The 23,918-nt window shown below is 35.8% G+C and overlaps 1 protein-coding gene across 2 annotated transcripts; it reads left to right on the top strand.

Moving 5' to 3' along the window:
• Positions 1-1,143: 1,143 nt before the first annotated feature.
• On the top strand, positions 1,144-22,290 carry LOC149533609 (NADH dehydrogenase ubiquinone 1 beta subcomplex subunit). 2 transcript variants are annotated; one of them, XM_089803734.1, is made up of 4 exons: positions 1,158-1,417; positions 10,858-11,040; positions 19,433-19,518; positions 21,914-22,290. In XM_089803734.1, exons 1-3 carry the CDS (start codon positions 1,289-1,291, stop codon positions 19,502-19,504), a joined length of 384 nt encoding a protein of 127 aa, XP_089659860.1. In that variant the 5' UTR covers positions 1,158-1,288; the 3' UTR covers positions 19,505-19,518; positions 21,914-22,290. The 2 variants fall into 2 exon arrangements, with proteins under 2 accessions (XP_089659861.1, XP_089659860.1); XM_089803735.1 differs by lacking the exon at positions 19,433-19,518 and having other exon boundaries at positions 1,144-1,417.
• The last annotated feature ends 1,628 nt before the right edge of the window (positions 22,291-23,918 follow it).

The raw sequence follows: 23,918 nt of genomic DNA, 5'->3' as shown, positions 1-23,918 counted from the left end.
CAATAGTGGCATGTTGTGATGGTTAAGTTGTTGAGTTGTTATCCTTGCCATCAAGGTTCAAATCTAATGGGGATGAGGTCCCCCGTTTGTGGCCTCACTGGTTCATAGCTCCAGGTCAAAGTGTTTACCCCTTTTAAAAAAAAAAAAAAAAACACTACTACTTAGGGGAAAGTGCCCCATAATTGTTAGAGGGTCAAATAATCATGACCTCTTTGTTGCGTTTACCCCCTAATTACTATTAAAAGAGCTCCAAAAATGAAAATACATACTAATAACCGATCACACATGTACTAATAGTCAATCATTTTTTTAGCTTTTTCGGTTGCCAATTGATCTATTTGTGCACCACTAGGTATTGAGATATTTCATAAAGACTACTAGGACGTTTGGCCAAAGTATTGACAGTTTTGAGTGAACGAGTATTGGTACAATAACATAGTGGGTATCAGACGACACTTTTAAAAATGTCTTTTTTTGGCCACTTGATGTATGATGATCTCTATAGAGAAATTTGTGAATATCCAAAACCTTAATCCATAGCTCTAAAGTGTTAACTCATATTGAAATATGCACCAAATAAATTGTTAAATTTTTACTTATGATTTAAAAGTTCCAAGTGCATAAATATAGTTTAAATGACTACTAAATACTTTACCCCAATATAACAATCTATTCTTTATACCAAATAAAACCTATATCATCATATTTTGGGAGTCCACAGATTTTTGAAGTAACAAATTAATTTCACGTCTTTGGGAGTCCATAGATTTTTGAAGTAACAAATTAATTTCATGTCTTTTTTTTAAAATGGAGGGTTCAAACCTATGAGGTAGCCCAACGAGGCACAAAGCCTGCAAGCTACCAACTAGCAAAGGCCGTCACAAAATAATTTTAGGAACCCAATATGGGCCCACACATGTCTGAAACCTCTTCAACTTAGAGCCAAGGATTGAGGGGCATCCACGTCATCAAAATTAACCAAAACACGATCCTGGCCTCATCGCTTATGATATTAGAGCACATATTGCTAAAAAAAAAAACCCCTTTATGTGAACACTTATTTTTTACCTAGTGTGCTAAATGCAATAGAGAAGTTATGTCCTATACACGACATCAAACAACTAAGAATAAGATATTCATAACACTTTAACAAATGAACCCCAAAACCAGTCGGGAAATTCTGGATCATTCGGTATTGCGAGAATAAATAAAACCAATTTGAAGAGACGGATACCCAATTAAAGGCACCATTAAAACCACAAACGAACAGTCATAGTGGAGAAGAACAATGGCAGGAAGAATGATCGCTGGACAAGCGGCTGGCTTGCTCAGAGCCAGGGCAGCGGCCGCAGGGTCTCTACGGACTCGATCGGGCATGGGCTTGCCCGTTGGTACCCTTCCCCCTCCCGATAAACCGGTAAATCTTCACCCTCGTTTCTGTTTTCATTGCACATATACATTGTACGTATGAATAGATGTAGTGCGGGTATTGGAATTCTCCTTTTTGATTTGAGTTTTTTCCTTATATATGTGACTGTTCTATACTCATATATATAGTAGGGAATTCGTGTCTTTACTTTTTGTGGTATTGAATTTTCCATTTTCGTTTCTACATATTTCGTTCTGTATGTCTACTGCTCAAGTCTTTTACTGCGTATGTGACTGTGTGAAGCCATTGGGTTATACGTATATTTTTTGATATAAATTGTCTATGGATCTGTATGAATTCCTATTGTATATATGCATGTAGATACATGATTTCCTTTTTTAATATAAAAACTGTATAAATGTCTTTGTATATTGAAATTCTTGGCCTAGCTATATGTTTATAATATATTTATTTCTGCATGTTTGTGGGTGTTGGATTCGACAACATTGCAAATCTTTGGCCAATTCTATTTTCATTGTATTTTTAACAGTTTGGTTTTTTAAGTTTTTCTGACGACATCGTAAATCTGTGTCCAGTTCACTTTCGTTGTATTTTTAACAGTTTGGATTTATAAGTTCTAAAAACTCTGTATGAGCAGCCCAAAATTTCGGCTCAATTTAGGACTTAGGCAGTGTAAAAAATCATAAAATAAATTTATATGGTATGCAAAAATGCTGGAAAGAAAGCATAGGGATGAATTTTATAAAACACATAGCTAGGAAAATTGTTGAATATCATCCAAATAATAATATAAGGAATTTGTTTTGATCGGTCATAATAAATAATTATTATGAATAGAATAAAAAAATTACATTTCAAGTATGAACTAAAGCAGCTGTAACTGATCGTACTATTATAGAAACTACAAGCTAACAGCAGTACGCAAATCAACTGTAGATATGCTAACTGCCCCTTGTCAATGCCCTTTACACTGAAACAGCAAGTAGCTGTTACAATACAATCCATGGGCCTGATACTGAAAACTGCCAACATTAAAAGCCTACCCAACACTTGAAAATGGCCATTCCCTCGTAAAAGAATCCCCAAGCCCTGAAGAAAGAAAATTTCAACCAATAGAGACAGCACCTGAAAATACCTAGGAGAAAGCGAGACAAAATTTCAAAAAGCCACTCAACAGAGTCACTAGTTAGGGCACCCTTTTCTTTCCCATGGGCTTTTTGAACCAATAACCTCTGGCCTGAAATTTACGTTCTTGCTGCTATCCTTTCCTCGTTCAATGAGTTCCTTCTCGCGCTTCAGCTCTTGAGCCTGAAGAAAATCTTCCAATTTCCAATCTATTTGGGCTCCAACCTGGCGTTCCTCCTGGTTGCCAAAAATGCTCCAAACTAGAAAAGGCTGCACCAGTGGCTCCACATGGCTGAAATGTCTCTAGTCACCATGATGTGCTCAGAGCTGCACACCAAGCTTCACCATTGCAAGAGTGATGGTTAATCTGCGACACCATTCAGACCTTACTCACTCGTTCATTGCTCTAATTGCGGCCTTCTTGGAGCCTAAGTCAAATGCCCATGCCAAAAACACCAAAGCACCATCGACATTGGAAGGATATCTGTGTTCCATCTGCATAAATTCCTTGCCAAGAATGAGGTCTGCAATTTGCCAAAAGAGGGAAACACTATCAACATTGGATATCTGTGTTCCATCTGCATAAATTCCTCGCCAAGAATGAGGTCTGCAATTTGCCAAGAGAGGGGCTCATTGATTTCAAACACCCCTTGTAGACACTTCTCTGTAGTCTTTCCAAGAAAGCATATTTGATGTTTTGGTGAGATTTAAATTTGGCTTTGATGACTATAAATGCTCTGCTCTGTCGCTGCCTTTTCTGCCACCAAAACAAGATTCGCTGAAGTAATCAAGTTGTGGCATTTAACTAGGGTTAGCCACTTGAATTTTAATTGTGTCATTGATGTCAAAACTAAGTGTTGGTATTCTGATACATACCTTAATGTAAGTCACATACTTCAGTTCTGTTGTGTATAATCTGAAACAGTGATTGCTGCAGGTGTCATTTCTCATGTTTTGTCAGTAATGCATATGTTTGGTTCTGTTGATTGAATGAATGGAAACTTCAGTCCTTTTAAAGACTAGCGGTGGTTTTAAATAGCCCAATAAACACTTTGATGTTAACAATGATTGCAGCAATGACTACCAAAGAATTTAAGTTGCATGTTATGAAATATATTTGTCATAGACGGTGAAGTATAGGGTCTGCCACCATAATGCTTCTTCACGTCAATTTATTTCTGAAGATAACAATGCGTACCGACAGCATAAGAGGACCTTTGTCACAGGCTATAGAAGTGCTTCTAATGATTCTGAAATGCAACTGTGATCTGTGTATCATGTTAACAACGGCATGAATGTTTTGATGCTGTGTCAATTCTTGATAAGAAAATATGCAGCAGTGTTCTGTAGTTATCAGTACTCTTTATAATCATTGTGTTATGCTGCAAATTCGGTTTTTTTCGGTTGGTTTGGATACATGTTCAGCGGTTAAAGACATATGCCACGATGGATTGTGTTAAGAATTAGTATTGGTTTTTTAAATTAAGTTTGAATCACAAAAATTAAAGCTGAATAAAAACAAAACATTCTTTAATATTTGTTTTGTTGAACACATAATGACAAACCGCATTTGGTTGTCTAAACTGCTTAACTCCTTAAAACTGTCGATGGCTATAAGTCATATATATGTGTGTGTGTGTGAACAATCGAAGAGGAAATGAATGTGATATGAAAGAGATATATTTCTCATAAAAAATTCAGTCCTAGAAAGGCAAAAGGTGTGGAGAACTTAAGATGAATTTGTGCTGAAGAAAATTCTGAATGATGCTGCTGTAAATAAGGAGATTCTATTAGTGATATGTATGCTTGTGATTATCAAAGACTATAGTGTTCTGCATAAAGTTTTTTTTGAGCAGTCATTTAGAAGTTGTAATTGCCCATAAGAACAGATGTTAAGACTGTTATGCTCTTTCAAGAAGAGATCATTTATTACACAGAGTTTTACAAACTTCAGAAGCATCCAGTTATGTTCAGATCAAAGTTTTTCTTAGACAGTATATTTACTACACTTTCTTTGTTTTAGTTTGAAAGAAATCAGACTAAAGGTGAAATTACTGTGCTATGTATTTGATTCAGTCTCTGAGAAAACTTCAATTCAGATTATATGAAACAGAAAAATATTGCAAGCAATTTGAAGTATTATCACAGGAGCAATGTGTGGTCAGAAAAACATTCAGGAGTTGAATTTGTAATATCTCCGTCATAAAATAAATGTAATTAATTAAACCTTGTTGTTGGGCCAAATTATTTAATATATCTTGAACCTATTTTAAATTGTTTCCATAGGTAGTTTGGCCGCCAGCTATCTTTGTACACCCTCGAAAGGTTTTCCCGATGGGTATTTAAGCATGGCTTGTAGGTAGTAGTAGGGAGACAATTTGATTTATATTTCTTGTACTGCGAATTCTAGTTGGAGTTCTTTGTTGTTCACCATTTCGGAAGTGAAAGACCTTCCCTATTTGGCTTATCCAGTTTCGGTGGGATTCAATCTTCACCCTATTCTGTCGCTTGTAATACTTTGCTTGGATCTGGCAAGTCGGATCACCATCATATTGCGAATTGAAGAAATCGCTGTGATTAATTTAATCTACTCTCTTGTGTTGGGCAAATTCAATCTCTTGCAACGATTTGTGTTTCTTTTGGCTTTGAATCAGTTAACACACCATCTGTACATTCAATCTGAACACCTCCTCACACTCATCGTACAACTTCCACTCGGTAGCAAACTTCATTCTGTATGGCTCTCCATACTCTATACGACCCTCCGTACGGCCTTCCATTGCCTTTCTGCGAGTCATCTACACCATCAGCTCCTTGTAGTTTGCCTTCCTTACACCGTACGACGATCAGGCGAAGTTTGTACCTCTTCCATTCATCCTACTGTACGGCTATCAAGATACTGTATGGCCTTGCTTTCATGTACGACATCTCCCTTCTCTCTCACTGTACGACCATCAAGTATATCGTACGGCTTGGGCAGCAATTGTTTGTGGTCAAAGTCCCGTGCCAATATCATTCTTTTTCCGTACATCCGTTGTCGTACACATATTGTAGACTGCACAGTATTGTTTGAATTGCATCCAACTAGCATCCGAAGGTCAAGAACATTATAGTGGTATCAGAGCGTTTGATTTTGCTAGCCTGTGGAAGCGTATGCAAGTTTATACTTGAAGGAGAAGGCAAAATAACCTCATTGCTAGAATGGCAGATCATCAGGATCCTACGGCAGAAGTCATGAATCTTTTAAGAGAGCTCAACAGAAACCAAATACAAATCAATGAAACTCAAAGGCTGATGCAGGAAACACTACAAAAATTATCCAAGGGAAAGACGAAAGGAGAACAAAATGGGCATAGCGATGACTCAGTTTTAGGTAGGGCAAACTTTCAACCCTCTCGCTCTCGACCCTCGATACCCATCTTCCTTCCAAGGACAGAAGCACCACGCAAAGAAAGAGAACCCACTTTTCAGGAAATGCAAGAAAATTTTTGTGAAGATTGGCAAAATGTGAATATGGAAGGTGATATATCTTACAGAGACTATGTTGATCTAAGAATGAGATATTCTGGCAGGGGAAATTGCGATTATTTTCATGATGATCTCACGGGAAAGATTGGAAAGGTAAACTTATCGCCATTTGATGGATCTGGAGTCATTACCGCACAATCATGGGTTCTAAAGGCAGATACCTATTTCCAATTCAATCCAATGCTTGAAGAGGAAGCAATCAAGTTCGCATTACTTCATCTGGAAGGAGTGGCGCATGAGTGGTGGCATCGTGGATTTGTCACTCTTGGTCGCGAGCAAGTGACCTCTTATGTCGAGTTCACTGAGAGACTCATTGATCGTTTCGATGGGAAGGATCCTGAGCTAAACTTCAAAGATCTAGCTCATCTAAAGCAAACGGGCACAGTAGATAACTACATCACTGAGTTCTAAAGACTGTCAATATTAGTCACAGACATCTTTGAAAGACGCTGAATTGTGTTATTCATGGATGGGCTAAGAGAGCCTTTGAGAGGCTGGATCAAAGGGTTCAACCCATGTACACTCAACGAAGCTATTAAGAAGGTGTGTGACATGGCCGCATCTTCCTCCAAAACTCACGTAGCTACACCAACACCATCCCCACAAGAAGACAAAGATAAGGAGCCAATTCAGAAAAAACCTCAACTTGATGAAGATTCTTGACAAGAGCTTCAGAGGAAAAAGCTCTGTTTCACGTGCAAAGAACAATGGGGTCTTAGTCATTGCTGCCTTGGGAAGGGAAAGATTCATTACATTGAGGTGATGCTTGATGACGATGAAGAACAAATACCTCCAGCGATTGATAAAGAACAAATGCCTCCAATGATTGATGAAGAAATTACCTAGCAGGAGAGAATAAATGCCTTGATACAAAAAAGGGGTTCCATTGCCACCCTCACTACAACAACTAGAAGTGGTATCTTCGGGTTCGTGGCACACTTCACAGAAAACGAGTCCCAATCATGATTGAAAGTGGTGCCACACTCAATTTCATCAATTCATCTTTGGTCACTAGTAAAGGCTTGCATGCAGTTGAGCATGGAGGATTTGAGGTTAAGGTTGTAGGAGGAACCTTGTTACCTTGCACTCATGTGATCCCACAGCTACAATTTTCCATGGGAAACTATACTATGACAGATGAATTCTTTGTCATTGATTTGGTTGATACAGACATCATTTTGGGCATCCAGTGGTTGGAAACTCTTGACCGATACACCCAAAGTTTCAAAAGGATGGACTTTTCATTCGAGACAGATGGCAAGAAGGTGTTGCTAAGAGGAATGTCAAATAAAGGATTGAGGGAAGTCACAATCAAGAAGATGGAAGCCATTTTTAATCATGATTGGACCCCAGACACTGCAAGAAAAAACATGACAGTCAACGCCTTACCCCATTCCTTGGATAATTGGTGGGCCCATCTATTGGTCAAGTATTCCAAGAACACTTTTCCATGTCAGTTGATGGATGGCTATGTACAGGATGAAAGATACAAAATTATTGATGACATCATTTACTTCGGCTGGAAGATCTACTTAGTACCTGATTCAGGACTGCAGAAGTTGATTACTGAAGGATACCTACGACCGGATTATCATTTGCTTGAGGACAAGCAAATTTTGGGAGGGGAGGACTGTAATATCCCCGTCATAAAATAAATGTAATTAATTAAACGTTGTTATTGGGCCGATTGGTTTAATATATCTCAAACCCATTTTTAATTGTTCCCATAGGTAGTTTGGCCATCGGCTATCTTTGTACACCCTCAGAAGGTTTTCCCAACGTGTATTTAAGCACAGCGTGTAGGTAGTAGTAGGGAGGCAATTTGGATTATACCTCTTGTACTGCGAATTCCTGTTGGAGTTCTCTGTTGTTCGCCATTTCGGAAGTGAAAGACCTTCCCTATTTGGCTTATCTGGTTTCGGTGGGATTCAACCCTCACCTTATTCCATCGCCTATAATACTTTGCTTGGATCTGACAAGTCGGAGCACCATCATATTGTGAATTGAAGAAATCACTGTGATTAATTTAATCTACTGTCTTGTATTGGGCAAATTCAATCTCTTGCAACGATTCGTGTTTCTTTTGGCTTTCAATCAGTTAACACATCATCTGTACATTCAATCTGAACACCTCCCCACACTCACCGTACGGCTTCCACTCATCAACAAATTTCATTCTGTACGGCTCTCCATACTTCGTATGGCCTTCCATTGCCCTTCCGCGAGTCATCTACACCATCAACTCCCTGTAGTTTGCCTTCCTTACACTATACGGCCATCAGGCGGAGTCCGCACGACCTCTTCCATTCATCCTACCATACAGCTATCAAGATACCGTACGGCTTTGCTTTCATGTATGACATCTCCCTTCACTCTCACCTTACGACCATCAAGTATACCGTACGGCTTGGGTAGCAACTGTTTGTGGTCACCGTACGGTTCCAGTATCATTCTTCTGCCGTACTTCCATTGCCGTACACATATTGCAGATTGCACAATATTGTTTGAGTTGCATCCAACTAGCTTCCGGAAGTCAAGAACATTATAGTATTTGAAACTGAATTGTTGTTCAGTTTGGTCAAGTAGGTGTCTGAAAGTTGTGAAAAAGTTGTTGCTCTTGAATATGAGTTGAAGACTCCTTAGTGTTGGAGCCAGTTGTAGCCCTAAAAGATTGTAAAAGATTCCAAATTTGTGAGGCTGGATTAGGACAGTAGAACCTAGCTGCATTGCTCCCATGGTTTTACCCTATTGGGACTCCACATCATATTCTTGAGTGTCGTCTCTTCGTTTTGTGGTGTTTCTTCTCACCTCTTATTTGGAGCATAAATCTCTACATATGGTTAAAGAAATTAAGTAAAAGATCATATTGCTTAAAGATAGCAAAAGTTTATCTACTACTTATTCACCCCCCTCTTAGCAATGGACTTGTGTTCTACATGTAGCTCTATGTGTGCTCCACATTTTTGCCTGTCAAATCAAATAATGTTTCTTACATCTGTTGAAGAACTCAACACCAGCTCTTCCCTAATCCCACATAAATCCTCAAAGATCTTGTTGCCATCATAGTGCATTAAGTTCAATGCCATATTTGATAGCATGTTCATCGATTGATTTCCATTCCGTTTAACCTGAGTGATTTTAGAATATTCAAAGATGATGAGGGACAAATTAATTATATTAATGAATTTATTTAAATTCAATGTGTGCACTTCCCCTTTAATAATTACATTAACAATACTGAATGAATCTCTCTCCAAGTGAATTTGAGAGACATTTAATTTTTCGCATTCAAGGCTGCCTGAGCTTCTACTCCATTGTTGGAACTTGGTTATATCATAGATTTGCATCGACCCAATCAACAATAGGTTCCCCTTCCAATCCCTTGTTGCAAATCCTGCCCTGGTTCGACTTCATCTATCTTGTTTCTGGGCACTCTCAATTTACCTTCATAATTGTACTGCTATCTAGATCTACCCAGCAAGGCTCATTTACAGGCCTAAAGTTTAATCAAGGGCCAATGCCACTGAATGGGGCTATTACCAAAACAAAAGGGAACTTTAGATGGGTTTGTTTGAGATGCCAAATTGCTTTCTAATTCTCATATGGCCTCTTCAATGCAAAACAAAATACTCTTCAGATCCTCAGATTTGTCCTGAAAGATGCATCCATTTTCTCTCTTTCCCTACTTCCCAAATGACCGTTTAGGGGCCTCATATAGTGGCATTGGCCCTTGATTAAATTTAGGCTTCGAATGGGCCATGCTGGGTTGATCTAGATGGTAGTACAACTATGGAGGTTAATTGGGAGTGCCCAGAGCCAGGATGGATGGGGTTGAACTTTGATAGAGCATCCAAAGGAGCTTAGGTAGCCATGAATGTGGTGTGGATGGCCAAAAAATTTAATGTCTCGTATTCACTTGGAGGAAGGTTCATTAATTACTGTCGATGCATTAATTAAACGTGAAGTGCACACATGGAATTTAAATAAATTCATTACAATAATTAAATTGGCACTAGATGCTTGCAAAGGTGGTCCAATTTTGAACTCTAAAACAACCTTGAAATAATTCCAATATGGCCCTTGGCAAAGGACACTGCCAACCCAAGTGGTTGTAAACAAATCTCCAACAATCTTGTGTGAATTCACAGCTCAGTAAAACAAGGATAATTTGTTATAGGTATGTGTTGAATATATTGTTGGTTATATATAAATGTATGGGTATTTGTTTGCATTATGGGCATTGGCTTTCATTATCACTATATATATAGAGCTTGTATGCTTTTTGAGCATTAGATTTCCATGTATTTCATATCTGCTATTTACACTATATATATCTTGATTAATTGTTAGTACTGGATTTTCCATTAGTGATTGTAAATATTGGATGCTTGTATGTGAATATGGAGGATATGGAATTATCAATTCTCCATTTTTATTGTATACAAATGTCTTTATGTTTTGTAGGAGTTGGTTTTCTCAAGTTTTATTGATATATATTTAGGAATTGTCGGTTTCAAGTTACATTTTTTTTAATGTATATATGCTAAATATGTGTCTGTATGTGCCATTTACTTTGGATTTCTCCATTCTCATTGTATGCATTCATTTATGTATTCTAATCTCAAATTTCCAGTTTCCTTGTATATACATATAGTTGTTTTACGTCACGTGGATTTTGAATTCCTATACATTATATACGCATAGCATAGATTTTTGAAACTTTGTAGAGTTTGTTGTTACCGGACTCCATTCAGCTATATATATGTTTATGTCTTGGGAGAATGAATAGATGAATATGGGGCATGTTTCAACAGCTTCCAGTGCAAGATGAACTAATTTGGGATGACGGGAGTGCATATCCGGAGCCTGTTTTGGATCGAGTGGGACCTATGGTTGGTAAGTATGAAGCACTGGCATGGCTCTGTGGGGGGCTGAGCTTCTTTGGGCTTGTGGGGCTTCTGGCAGTTTGGAATGACAAGGCCTCTAAAATTCCTTTTGTGAGTACTCTCTTCTAATTATATAGCCTTCTTTTTGCTGTTTCCATTTTGATTTTCCAATAGAAATAAGGAGAGGCTGCATTGCATATCATGGACGACCAAGATTCAATTGGTATAATTATGCACACAGTCTCATTCCTTTTGCATTTGGGTGCATAAAAATGCAGTTTTGATGAATCCCAATTGGATGAAATGAAATTGTTGAATTAGAAGATTAATTTTTGATGTCTTCTCACTCAATTGATTATAGGTTTTTCAAGAATAATGTTTGAAGGGGGTTATAGCTGATGGAGTTGCACCTAAATCTTTTCATACCGTAGGCAAATAAACATTACCTAAAATCACATTTGCATAATCTCAGTATCTAATTAAGAAGCATTATTGCTGCTATTGACAACACCTTTAGAGACCATCTAATTATTTGTAGTTACAGATTTTTCTTTGGCAAAATAATATCTTTCATATTGGTATATACTATAAAGGTCTCAGGTGTGACTGTCACTGATTCACAAACTTTTAAAATAGTAGAATTAAGGACAACAAATATTATATTGTTCTACTTTCTCCAACAATATATGTTTCATTATATGGAGAAGCCAAGTGTGATTCCACAGTTCAAAGGTGTGGCAAATTATCCAGGTTGAAAAATGATGAGTCACCCAAGAACAAATATTAAAACAAAAATCTTCTATTTCAAAACAAGTTTATGAAGCAAACGAAAGTAAATTTGGGATCAGCATTAAGAGCTGCTTAAGAAGAGGTATCAAAAGTTAAAGAAGAGGCTTGTGTAAGCAAGCAATATGTCAAAAGTGAAAAATTCAATATATAGAAATAAATGAGGTGGTGTGATTAAACAAAGAGTAAATTATGTTTTTTAAAAAATGAGATACATATTTGGGGGATATGTCTCTTCACTTTAGGAGGCACGATCTCTAGAAATTAAACATATATGTAAGGTATCAATTTTGGAGATTGAAGATGTGAAGAGGAGTCTGGTGTGTGGAGTATGTTAGAAAAGGATCTATCATAAAACACAAGTATTAGAAAAAGATGATGAAGTAATGACAATGAGAAAAATATAAGATTATGTAAGAAACATATGCAGATTTGAAAGAAATATGCATATAACAGTATAATCAATAAAAGAAGTGAAGATATTAATATTGAATTATGAAATATTAGAGAAAACAAGAAATGCATGATGATCATGGAGTTTATTTAAGATACCGTTTTTAAAAAGATAAATCATATATACCCACAGATAAATGGACATGAAAATATGAAGAGATTTTAAGGGGCATAATAAAAAAAATACTACACAGATGTAGAGAAGTAGAATATGCTGATATGGCAAAAGATCATCTTGTGGAGATAAAAGAAGAAGATTCACATGAAGTAAAGGCAGGATTTGAAGAGATATAAGACAGATATTTTATGAATAAAGAACTTGTTAAGGGCCAAATTAGCTATCATTTATTGAGATAGCAACATTCCAGGTGGAACCTAGTTTCAGTTTGGAAGTTGGTGCTTCCTAAAGGAGAGACTGGTGTCTCTAGCTAAGTTGACACTTAGCAGTTGGTGTTGGCACTTCCAATAGGTTGGTGCCTATGGATTTAAAAGTGGGAGTTGGTGCTTCCATTGAGTTGGTGCTCGTAAACTTAGAGGTTGGTGCCTACAAGCTTTGCTAAAGATTCATATAAAACTTTGATTTTCTGTGGTTTTCTCCCATTTAAGTTTCCATGTAAAACATTGTGTTATCACATTCTCATGTGCATATTATTGAATTTAGTAATTGATGCTATTGTGATGAATAAAGTTTAATTTTGTATAAAATATTTTTTATACTGATTCACCCCCCCTAGTATAACCGTGTACTCAAGTTTCACAATCTGGATTGGGTCGATTAACATTTTTTGTCCGTCTATATTTTCTCAATTTGTATATATTATCCTATTTGGTCTTCTACATTGCATAATCCTTCACATCTTTCCATAGTGAGCGAAGGATCATTGTCTAATTCAAAGCTTTAGACCTACCTAAGCCATTGGGACATTTTCCTTTGGAGTGTACAATTTGAAAAGGTGTAGTGATTTATCCCTTTTGTATTGCTTCCCATCACTTTGTAAATTTTGACAAGCCCATAGTCTAGTATATTTAATTTGAGTAGCTTTCATTGAGTTTACTAAGTTAGATTGGTGTCTGAAATCACTTTGTTACATTTATTCTTACTTCTCTTTACCATCGCATTAAATGAATTTTACTTTCTAGCATTTCATGATTTGTATCTTCCTTCATGGAGTTCTTGCATATGGCATTATGGGACTCTCAAATATCTTTCTTCCATATAAAGCTTGTTTGAAGGCTTTTATAAGTATTTCATGTGGTTTCCTCATTCAATTGTTAATAAGTGCATTGAATACGATGATCCCACATCTGACAATAGCATAAACCTTCTTAGTCCTTCTCCTATGATGCCCATTAATCAAGATGATAGAAATCAACCTCCTAATCCTATATTAGTGAGACCTAGATCTCCTCCTCAACCCACATCAATGGATAGTCTTAAGGAAGCTAGTTTATGTACTTCTTTGGATGTTCCCAAACATTCTTCTTGTTATCAAAGTATCTTTCATAGCCTGATGTAAACAAATTTCTTGATGATATATCTCCCAAGATGACATCAAGTAGACATGAAGGTCTTGATAATCCTTTTCTTGTTCTTCTCCCAAAGAGGATGAGTATAGTGCTTGGAATCCTAATCCCCTAAAGAGAATGTTTCTCCTCCTGTTCCTCTTTATACCACACTTTCATAAAGCTTAGGATGAATGTCCTTCCTCCTGAACATCAAAAGCTAATTACAATGTAGGTTATATCATCACTAGCCAACAAGGTTATAGTGGTCAAGGGATAGGTTAATGAACAAGGTATAAAAGTTGCTATAGACCGTCCTACACAAGTCACTAGGGTTGGTCTAGGTTTCATATCAAAGCCAGTACATTGCCTACTTTCACTCCTATAGATCCTTCTTCTCGTGAACTAAACCTCCCTGTTTAAGCATTCTTTTACCAACACCATCTGTTGTTACACCTCTTGTCGATGACCAATTGACTTTGGCTAAGAGAATTTATTGGAGATTAAAACTGGATACTCAATTCTGCTTTCTTTTTTGTCATTTTCCAAAGAATTAAAAATCCTGTAATGGTAATCGACATTGTCTTGTTCATCATAGCAATAGACATTCTCTTGCTGATTGTGTGGAGTTTAGACATTTTTTCCAAGATTTAGTAGATCGATGTCTTATTGCAATGGATGTTGTACTTTTTCTTGATATCAAAAGCATCTCTTGACATCTCTTTCTCCTATTGTGTTGTTCTCCATCATGTAATTCTGAGTAGCTTGCTTCATTTTGGGGGAGTGGGTGGTCTTTGTGTTGCATGATGTTTACTTTTTAGCAACATGATAGGTCCTTTACCTTGTCCTTTGGCTTGGGTGCTAAGGTCTCTCTCTCTTGTTCATTCTCCTCCTCAAGGGTCCATTATCTCTTTGATGGTCAAATCTCTTATGTTATGATGTCCTTCCATGCATAGACTTTTTTAATTAAGAATCAATCTCTCGAAGGGGATTGGTATCCTTCTTTACAATCTCTTCCTTGCTTGGAAGTGCATATCTAGTATAATGGATTTTCCCACTAAGTTTGTATAATGTGGTATCCTTCCATCTCTCCTCTTTCTGTGTCATTTTTAAGATGGTACATCCTTACTAGCACGGGGTCTTTTGTTTCATGCAAGACGCATTCGTCTTGGCTAACAATCTTTTTTATGCTTCAAAGAGCGTGTCTATCATAAATGATCATTCATTTAGGGAATGTATGATGTTCTTTTCGATTGCATTCATTATCTCTTTGTTGACTTGTTTCTTTCATATACATGATTTCCTTTCTTGCATGAATGTGTTTGGTTTGCATTAGGATCTCTTTTGCAGGAGATTGATATTGTTGTTTGCAGTTTTTTCTTTTTTGAAAGTGCATGTTCATTATGAAGGATCTATCACTAGAGTGTACAATGTATTTTCCTTTTCCTTCACCATTGGGAGGAAAAGCTTCATGCATCAACCTTCCTTTTTCTTCATGGATCCACTTTCCTTAGTATATTAATTGATTGTTTTGATTTGGCCTTCTCATATGCAAGAGGTGTGTATCCTTGATCACCCCTTCCTTATGTTTGAAACTGAGTTACCAGATTCTCTCCAGAAACCCTCAAAGTCTGGTCCTTGTCAAATTCCTGTCAGAGGAACCTGGGCAGAATTCGCTGTCTAGACCTGGGCTGAATTTGGTCTCAAAACATTTCTTTTAGACTTTTTTAAGGTTTTTTTTTGTCCTCCCAAACCTATTGTGACCACTAAAAAGACCAAAAAAGATGTTTATATGTCATTTATGCATTTGTGTATGAAAATGAAAACTTGCTTATAAAGGAAATCCAAATTGACAATAGGTGACATCTAAATTGATGATTATAGAGGAATGTCTTTAAAAAGATATGATATCTTTGAATCTGGGACTTCAAATTTGTATCTCAACTTCTGATATAGCTTGGTTAGAAATGCTCTAACCAATACAAAATAAAAATTCAGATAACTGCACTTATCTTTTGACAATTCCTTTCATTCTCAAACTGTCCCCTAGATATGGAAATATATTCCATGCATGTGACCAAGCAAGTGTATCAAGCTGTTTGTATGGCTAAATGATGCAATTAATTCCTATTGAGCTGAAACATAGCTTTGATGGTGTATTTTGCTATGTTTCTTTACTATTAGCAGATTCAAGTATGGATTTATTTTTTGTTGCATATATAAACATACACATACATATTTTTTAAAAATGTATATTTTGTATGGATGAACCCGAAACGAATCCGAACCCAAGTCCAAAAAAATTTACACGAATTTCGAACCCGAATCTCAAACCTGCATCCGTACCAGAATTCGAGCCAGCAACTTAGGTTTGAAAGTATGTCCATTCCTAACAACTTTCCTTACTCGGGGGCTTAAAGTGTGTTGTCCTTCATCAAGAATCCCATTTCACCTAGTAATAGGGGCCTGAAAGGGCCCATTCTTGTTCTCCTCCCCTCTTTGTCTTGAAATTGTTATCTTTGTTGTAGAACTCTTATTGAACCTAGACAACTTCCTTTTAAGGGTCTCTTCCCACTTTTAGATATCCTTTCATGATTTTATATTCCTTAGCTACCAAAAAGTCTTCACTTTTTTGCTAAGGTTATGGCATATTTTTGTTTTATTGAAATATTCTTGTTGTTGGAAGTAGGTGTTCTTGTTCTCTTTTCCTTACAATGCCAACATAGTCCTATGTCATCATTGTTAAAGATTTGGTAGCTGCACAAGAGCTCCTTCATACTTGTGTTGATCATATTAGTTTTATTAGAGTATACTTGCTAGACTGTGTTTTGTTCAATCATTGGTTTTGATGGCTTTCTACATCTTGCTTCTCTATGATGTCTCTTTGGCGGTTGTTTTTCTGTATTTACCCAAGTGTATTGATATCATATATTCTTTTCTGATGATTCTTTGTTTTGATGACTTTGAATTTACTTCACAGTAATAGACAACCTTTCTCTAATCCGTCTCTTCTAAGAATGTTAGTTTTGACTTGTAAAGTTCGTCAAGTTTCAAGTGAGAACTTCAACTATGTGGCATCATCTATTTCTTACCTTCATTTCCCACAATTGCGTTCATACGAATAAATAATGTAACAGAGCAGTCGATATGTGTTCAAGTTGTTTAATTTTCTCTTGTATCTGTCACCATCCAGAATTCATGAAGTCAATGAACAATTGTCACATAACAATTATCTCAGGTGAATGTGTCGTGTATGAGTTTCTCTTCATGTTTGTGTGCATTGTTGGAGGAACTCTAACGTCTCTTTAATGTAACTGGTGCCGACTCATTTATAGTAACGACAATGACTCTTCAGTTTCTGGCTCCTCAAATTGATACTATGTGTAGTTAACTTGTGATTTTTTGAGTAGAGATGATTTTGGGCATGCTCCTCAGGGATATGTAGGGAAGAATTTGTTATAATATACCCACCAACTCCCTCCAAAAGATCCAAACTTAAAAGGTCACAATAGCAATGGAAGAGAAAGGATGGTAAATCCTTTGGGTGAGAAGCTTCATTATGATTCATTTTATGTAATGTTTCTATAATAGTCATTCAATTAGGATTTTACTTTTTGTACTTAGTTCTTATTTAGAATGTTTCTTTTCTGTCTTTTGTTTCTGTTAAGAAATTCTGCATGTAAACTCTATATAAGGAGTATTCCTCTCCTTTGTTTTACTCATTGAATATCAATTAATTACCATATCATGGTACCAAAGTGAAAACAAAGGGTTCTCTCATGGAGAGCTTTCTGATATTTTTTCACAAAAAATATTGGATTTTCATTCTTTTGGCCCCACAATATCATGGAGGGAGGGTTTTCTTTTTTTTTCCTAAAAAGAAACAATCATGGACCGTTTGCATGCTTTTGCCCTAAAAACTGCAGTCTTCTATTTCTGGATTTTCAATTTTTTTATCAAAAAAATTGTGAGTGCTTTTATTTATTTCTTTGTGCAATATGTTCATATAAAAATTGTGGGTTTTTTTTTCCAATTTTTTGAGTTCGTGGTTTGTTACCAGTTTTACACAAAACAGAGGTTTTTGCTGATTTTTTCTTGAAACCGTGTTCTATCCTGGAATACTGAATTCGTCCCCTGCTGCCCGGTTTCGGGTCCAGGTCTGCGCGGGTCCTGATTCGTTTCCAGGTTTGCTATGGGTCCAGGCAGGGTCCTTAATTTGGACTGTTGGTTGGCCCGGGTCCTTGCTGGAGCGAACCCAGACGAACCCACAGCAAACCCATGGCAAACCTGGGAGGATCCGGGGCAGTAGGGTCCAAAATGTGAGATAACAAAACTTTAAAAAGTGTTTTAAAAATTTTATTTCTCTGTAACTCTAAAAGGAACCTAATAAAAAACATTTCACTCATCTAATCTTTCATGTTGAGGTGGAGGAGGATGATATAGCAGCATTTGGGACTAGTGGAACCGGTTTGGGTTCCAACGATGAGGATCTAGATATAGATGCAGCCAGGGATGAAGCCATTGACCTCTCTTTTTTTGATGACCCATTTGACACTTGAAGGGCATTTGATACTATGATCATTGATAAACCACTAAACACTTCTCATCTATCATTTTGTTTCAAACTTTATTATTTGATGAACTAGTCAATGTTTTGCAATTTCATTTTTCAATTTAGTAATTCATTGTATGATTTTCTTTACAATCATAAAGATAGATTAATGAGCGAGTATTTAATGTTTATCGTTGACATTTGGCATTGATCAATGATCAAGCAACATATATTCATACTGTGAAAATACTTAGTTTTGCAACTATGCACGTTTCATGAGTATATATATATACACACACACTCTCACTCACGAACCCACCCACAAACCCAAATAGGAAAAAAATAATTTGCCCAAACCCACGAACCCGAATGTCGAACTGGAATCCACCCCCGAACTCCAATCAGCAACTTAGGAACTTCTAACCAAATGACCATCGTAGAAACATTATAATGACATTAACATCATTGAGAGTTAGCTTCAACACCAGTAAAACATGGGACGCATCAACTGGGAGGGTATGCCTGACTTTGAATGCAGGTCATTGTGGCAATAGATGCCCCACTAATACTAAACTACAACCCAACAGACTGGAGGATGCTAGTTCTCTATCACAGTCTTATATTAATGGAATCTTTTATTTTTACTTTTTTGAAACCTGATGAAGTGTAATATACTTCTCTAATATTTATTTGTGTTCAAATGAATGCTTAAAGATATTTTTATAAGTTCCTGGGATATCCAGCTTGGCAAATTATCATAGGAAAGCTCACCATCACCTTTGACCTCATGAGCAAGCTTGAGAGAAATTCATGCCATCAATCCAGTTAAGCAGATATTTTACTGTTTGCATTATGCATTTGCTATGTGTTAGGTTTTGCCATGTCCATGTTGTATACCATATCCCTATTTGAATTTCTCTTCACTATCTATGTGGCCTAGTATGGTACTTTTAAGATATCTCTCTCAATTAAGATCCATGACCCAAAAAAGAAGCAAAGAGAAACTATTATAATATCCGCAATTGACCTTTTTTCTTCTCTATTGTAATATCAAAGTTTAAAAATGTTTCTATGCTATGATATTATATATTATTAGAGGTGAATTTCCCCTTGATGTTTGCATTTGAAAATGTAAGAATGTTGCTGCCTGTTTTGAGTCTTCTGACTCCATTTATGTTACTCCTGATTGACTTAATATATGCTTATCAGACTCCCCGGGAATATCCTTTTGACAATCTACGGGTGGAGCTTGGTGGAGATCCTAATGCAAGCAAAGTATAACTTGGTGAAAATTGGTATTCTTCCGATCATCTTTGCATGCCCTGTGGATTTATAGTTAAGGCTCCAGGGGAGCAAAGAAAGGTCAAACATGATGCAACTTTGTTAATTCTGTAAAATCTTGCGCAAAAATTGGTTGCTAATAAAGTATACTTTTCTGCTTATTCACTTAAATAGTCGATTGTGTGATGCTATTCATTCCCCTAAATTTTAAATTTAGCTGACGATACTTTAAAAGTCATATGATCATTGATAACTTTATTCGATGTTCTATGCTTTAAATACGATTATAGCCGAAGATGTCAAGAGAAGCGTTATTTATTAATGCAAAATATAATCTTGAAATGCTCAGTTTTTATACTCTGAAAGGTTGTCATCATGAAATCCATATTTATTGTTGCAAATATAGATTCTATATGATTTCAGTGCTGTACATTATACTATTGCCTTTTCCTTTTATTGTTACATCCGTTCTATTGATTCCAAATGCATCCTGATCATTTTTTAATGAGAATCTAAGGATTTTCTTTGTTTGCAAGATGAAGCTGTATAAGACATTCATGGTCCCATTTAAACTGATTAATTTCCAATGTTGATTGAAAACTTAAAACAAATGCTGTTGTGCAGTAGTAAGACACATTATGAAATCTTACTCTCAGAATTTCAGTTCTACGTTGCTTTTGCTATAAAACTTTAAAAAGTTTTCAGACATAATCCACATATTGCATTTAATCTGGGCTGAGTGATCATCACAAATATCAAAGCCGAAATAACGAAGTCAAAATTAAAGGATCTCTTTCACCAATCTTGATATAAGAATAATATTAAAGTCCTTTTTTCCTTATGATTTGAATTTCATATTGTTAAATATCATTTCGTTCATCAACATTGAAAGCTTTTAACCCAAAGTAAAAATGTTTGCATGTCAGAGTTATATTTTCTTGATTTTTTTCTTAAAGAGTATTAGTAAATATTTCTTTGAAGGCATTTTGACGTTTGTTAGATATTTAATACTCCAGTATATCCAATTAAAGTTCTTCAATATAGTAATTAGTATGTGGTGCAACATAAGTTGCAATCTGTTGCTTCCACGTATACCACACAATTTGTTTTTAAGAGGCTGTATGTAGATTGGTCATGAATAATGTAATGTGAGTGTACATGATTCTATTCAATTGTGTTTTTTCGCTACCAAGAGAGCTTTTTTCTTTCTTCGCTGATTCTTTGCATTTTAATCAAAGATTTTTTTGTTACTTGAATGCCCATTATTAAGCATGTCTAATCTGGGTTGAAGAAGATGATTAACAAGTTGTGTCTAGAGGAAGTTGGATATAAATAGGTCACATATGAACTCAACATTTTCTCAAGGCAAAGCCCCATAAACATGTCATGCATGACTAACTGTAGAACTATTTTGAATGACTAGATTATTTATATTTTGTGCCTGCTTCCAATTCTGTATGTGAAAGCAAGAATTGTAATCAATGAAAAAGTTCAGATTCTTGTCAAATGTTTTGCATAACATTTTAGGAAAATGGCCTTTAATTATTTAACAGGAAAATAGATTATATCTGCAGTTTCGTTTTGATTTGCAAGTAGTTCTGAACTGTCAAGGCAAGATTTCTTTGAGATTAAAACATTCATAGTTATAATAGTATAACATAGCAGAAAAAATTCTCTATGTATGTTAGGAATATTACATTATTAATTGTATGTTAGAACCTAGTCACCTATGTGATAGATTTGTTACTCTTAGGATACATGTAATATTATTTGAGGTTTTTGTTTATTTGTTATCCTGTAGTTATCCATGTAAGGCAGCTGTGTTATAGGAGGTTTTCTATAAAATTGGAGATGAAACTCCTATAAACATCTAAAAATATTAGGAATAGAAGCTCTGTTATTCTGTGCCTAAAATTTATTTGGCTTCTATGAAGTCTCTACACAAATTCCTTATATGGTATCAAAGCTGTTTCTGCCTGTTTCTTGGTTTTTTGAACAGCATAAGATAGAAGTTTAATTATTGAATTTTCGAGATATTCTTTGTCATCCTATTTCATCCTATTTCCAGTAAGAGGTGCTGCCACTGATTCTAAGGACTTGAATGAGAATGAGGTGAGTTACACTCGCCATATTTCATCTCAATGTTCACAAATGCTGGCTATAGGCCACCTGTTGATCTTCATATGATTGTTTGTGAACATCATCTTCTGTTATATTTGATTTGTTCTATCAATGTTGGTGGATGGTGTCTTTTGTTTATTATTTAATATGAGGATGTTTTTCATCATATTGACCATCAAAGCACTCAACATTGCTAGAACAGCTCCTAAGTTGTTTGCAGTACATGTTATGCCTATTTTTTAAATTTAATTATAATAAACTTTGAGCAATCTGCTTTAAACTTTGTAGGTCACAAATGCGTTAAAATATAAGCAGGCACAAGACTGGTTAGTTTAGTCTACAAACAGAAGAGGACGATAACAAAGCATAGGATCTCAAGTGAGGAGTCCATTCCTACACTGCATGTTTGACCCTGATCCCTTCCAGATTGGTAGACATGCAGTTTGACAAGCATGTTCATGTCTATGCTAATGGGAATCGTGCCTGTTCAATTCTGGCCATGTATGATCTTTCAAACAAGCCAAGACACTGTTTTCAAATGTGAATCTATTACTAGGATGCTGAAGCGATGAAATTACACATCAGATGACTTCAATGACAAATGTTCTGCACAATGAATTTCAGATGGGGATTTATATAAGCCTATGAGTCATATCTTTAAAGCCTACATTCGTTGATTGAGTGTCTGTTCAATTGAAGTTTTCTTTTAATAGTTTTGTAGTGGTAGGTTATTATTTATTATTGAGTTATTTATTGTGTTTGAAATTGTTTGCATTATTTCTCATGGAGAAGCTTTTTGCTAAAACGAAAACGTGTGTGAAAATTAAAAAAAAAAAAAATTGCCTTCATTTATAACTGAACACACTTTTGTTTTGTACACGATGTCTATTTTGTGGGGGGCATTCTAAAAGTGAGCTTCAAAGCCAACTTTGTGAAGTAGCAAATAACTGAGGGAGACACATGAGGTTGGAGGACATTCAATGGCCTAAATAGGCAATTAGCCATGAGTTTGCAAAATTATTCGAGGGAGAGAACTATGTGTGCCAAAATAACTAAAGTCAAGATCAGTATTTAGATGGTAGTATCTCACATCATTTGTGACCAAAGTGGCAAAGATCTGTAACAATAGCTACATAGATGAGAAGAGTTCTTACATTTGTTGAATGATAGAGATTGGATGTGTTTCTCGTAAAATGACATTTCTCAAATGACAATGATTGAATGTGTTTGTCCGCAATCAGAAATGAGTGGTAGTGTTTCGATGTGTTTGGCCTAAGTCACATTTCTTGAGTGATAATGATTGGATGTGCTTGTCCTTGACCAAAGTTGTTCATTAATATTTGATGCATGTGTCCTTGCTTGTGACTTTGATATTGGATACTTGCAGTTGTTCCTATCCTTGGATATATGTCAGTATGGTGAATCCTATTGAAGAAACCTAGAGAGGCTAGTTCTACTTTTTCTTGGCATGAATAAATGTGTTTGTCCCCAATCAGACCTTATGTTTTTGATGAACTACTGAAAGTAGTTATCCAATGTTGTTAGTTCATCTATCTTGATTTGGAGAATGCCATAATGCAAGGGGTGTTATGAATATTACATGATTAGTTATATATTTGAACCTAATCACAAATCCCATGTGATAGGTTCATTAATTCTAAGATACATGCAAAACTATTTGTTAGGTGTGTGTTAATTTGTCATCCCATAATTATTTATTTAGGGGAGTTGGAATAGGAAGCTTCCTAAAATACAAGAAATGTAATTCCCTTAAATATACATCTTCTTGAATGAAATATTGGGAATATAAGTATTTTATTCCTTGTATAAAATTTAGTTGGCTCCTATGAAGCCTGTATAAATTTCTCATAATGTTAAAAACATGCTTTATCATAGGAATGTAATTTGGTTCAAATAAAATTGGTTTCAATGAACCATGCACAAATTTTTAATAATGTAGAAAACTTAATGTTGTTCTATTGTCAGAATGGAATTTTATTCAAAGAGATAATTGGTTGAGGTAGACCTACTCTTTACCTTCTTTATTTTATTATAATTCAAATTATCAAATTCATTATACATCTAAAAAACTTTTCAACACAACTTACCTAGTGAATCTTGGCAATGTTTGCACAAAGCCTTATTGTAGCTTGATAAAGTATTTCAAGCTGTGTGTGAGTTTGAAAAACTAAGCTTTCTTTATTGGGCGTATTGTTATTTTTAGTTGTGTTATTGAGTCGTTAAGTGGAACCCATGTCTTGATTTGGTTCGAATCAAGTTGAGGTTTGGATTT

The sequence above is a fragment of the Cupressus sempervirens genome, chromosome 10, assembly GCF_028749045.1.
Source record: "Cupressus sempervirens isolate cs-2001-9-10 chromosome 10, ASM2874904v1, whole genome shotgun sequence".
NCBI lineage: Eukaryota > Viridiplantae > Streptophyta > Pinopsida > Cupressales > Cupressaceae > Cupressus > Cupressus sempervirens.
Note: the sequence above shows the minus strand (reverse complement) of the source record. Positions and strands in the feature narration are given on the sequence as shown.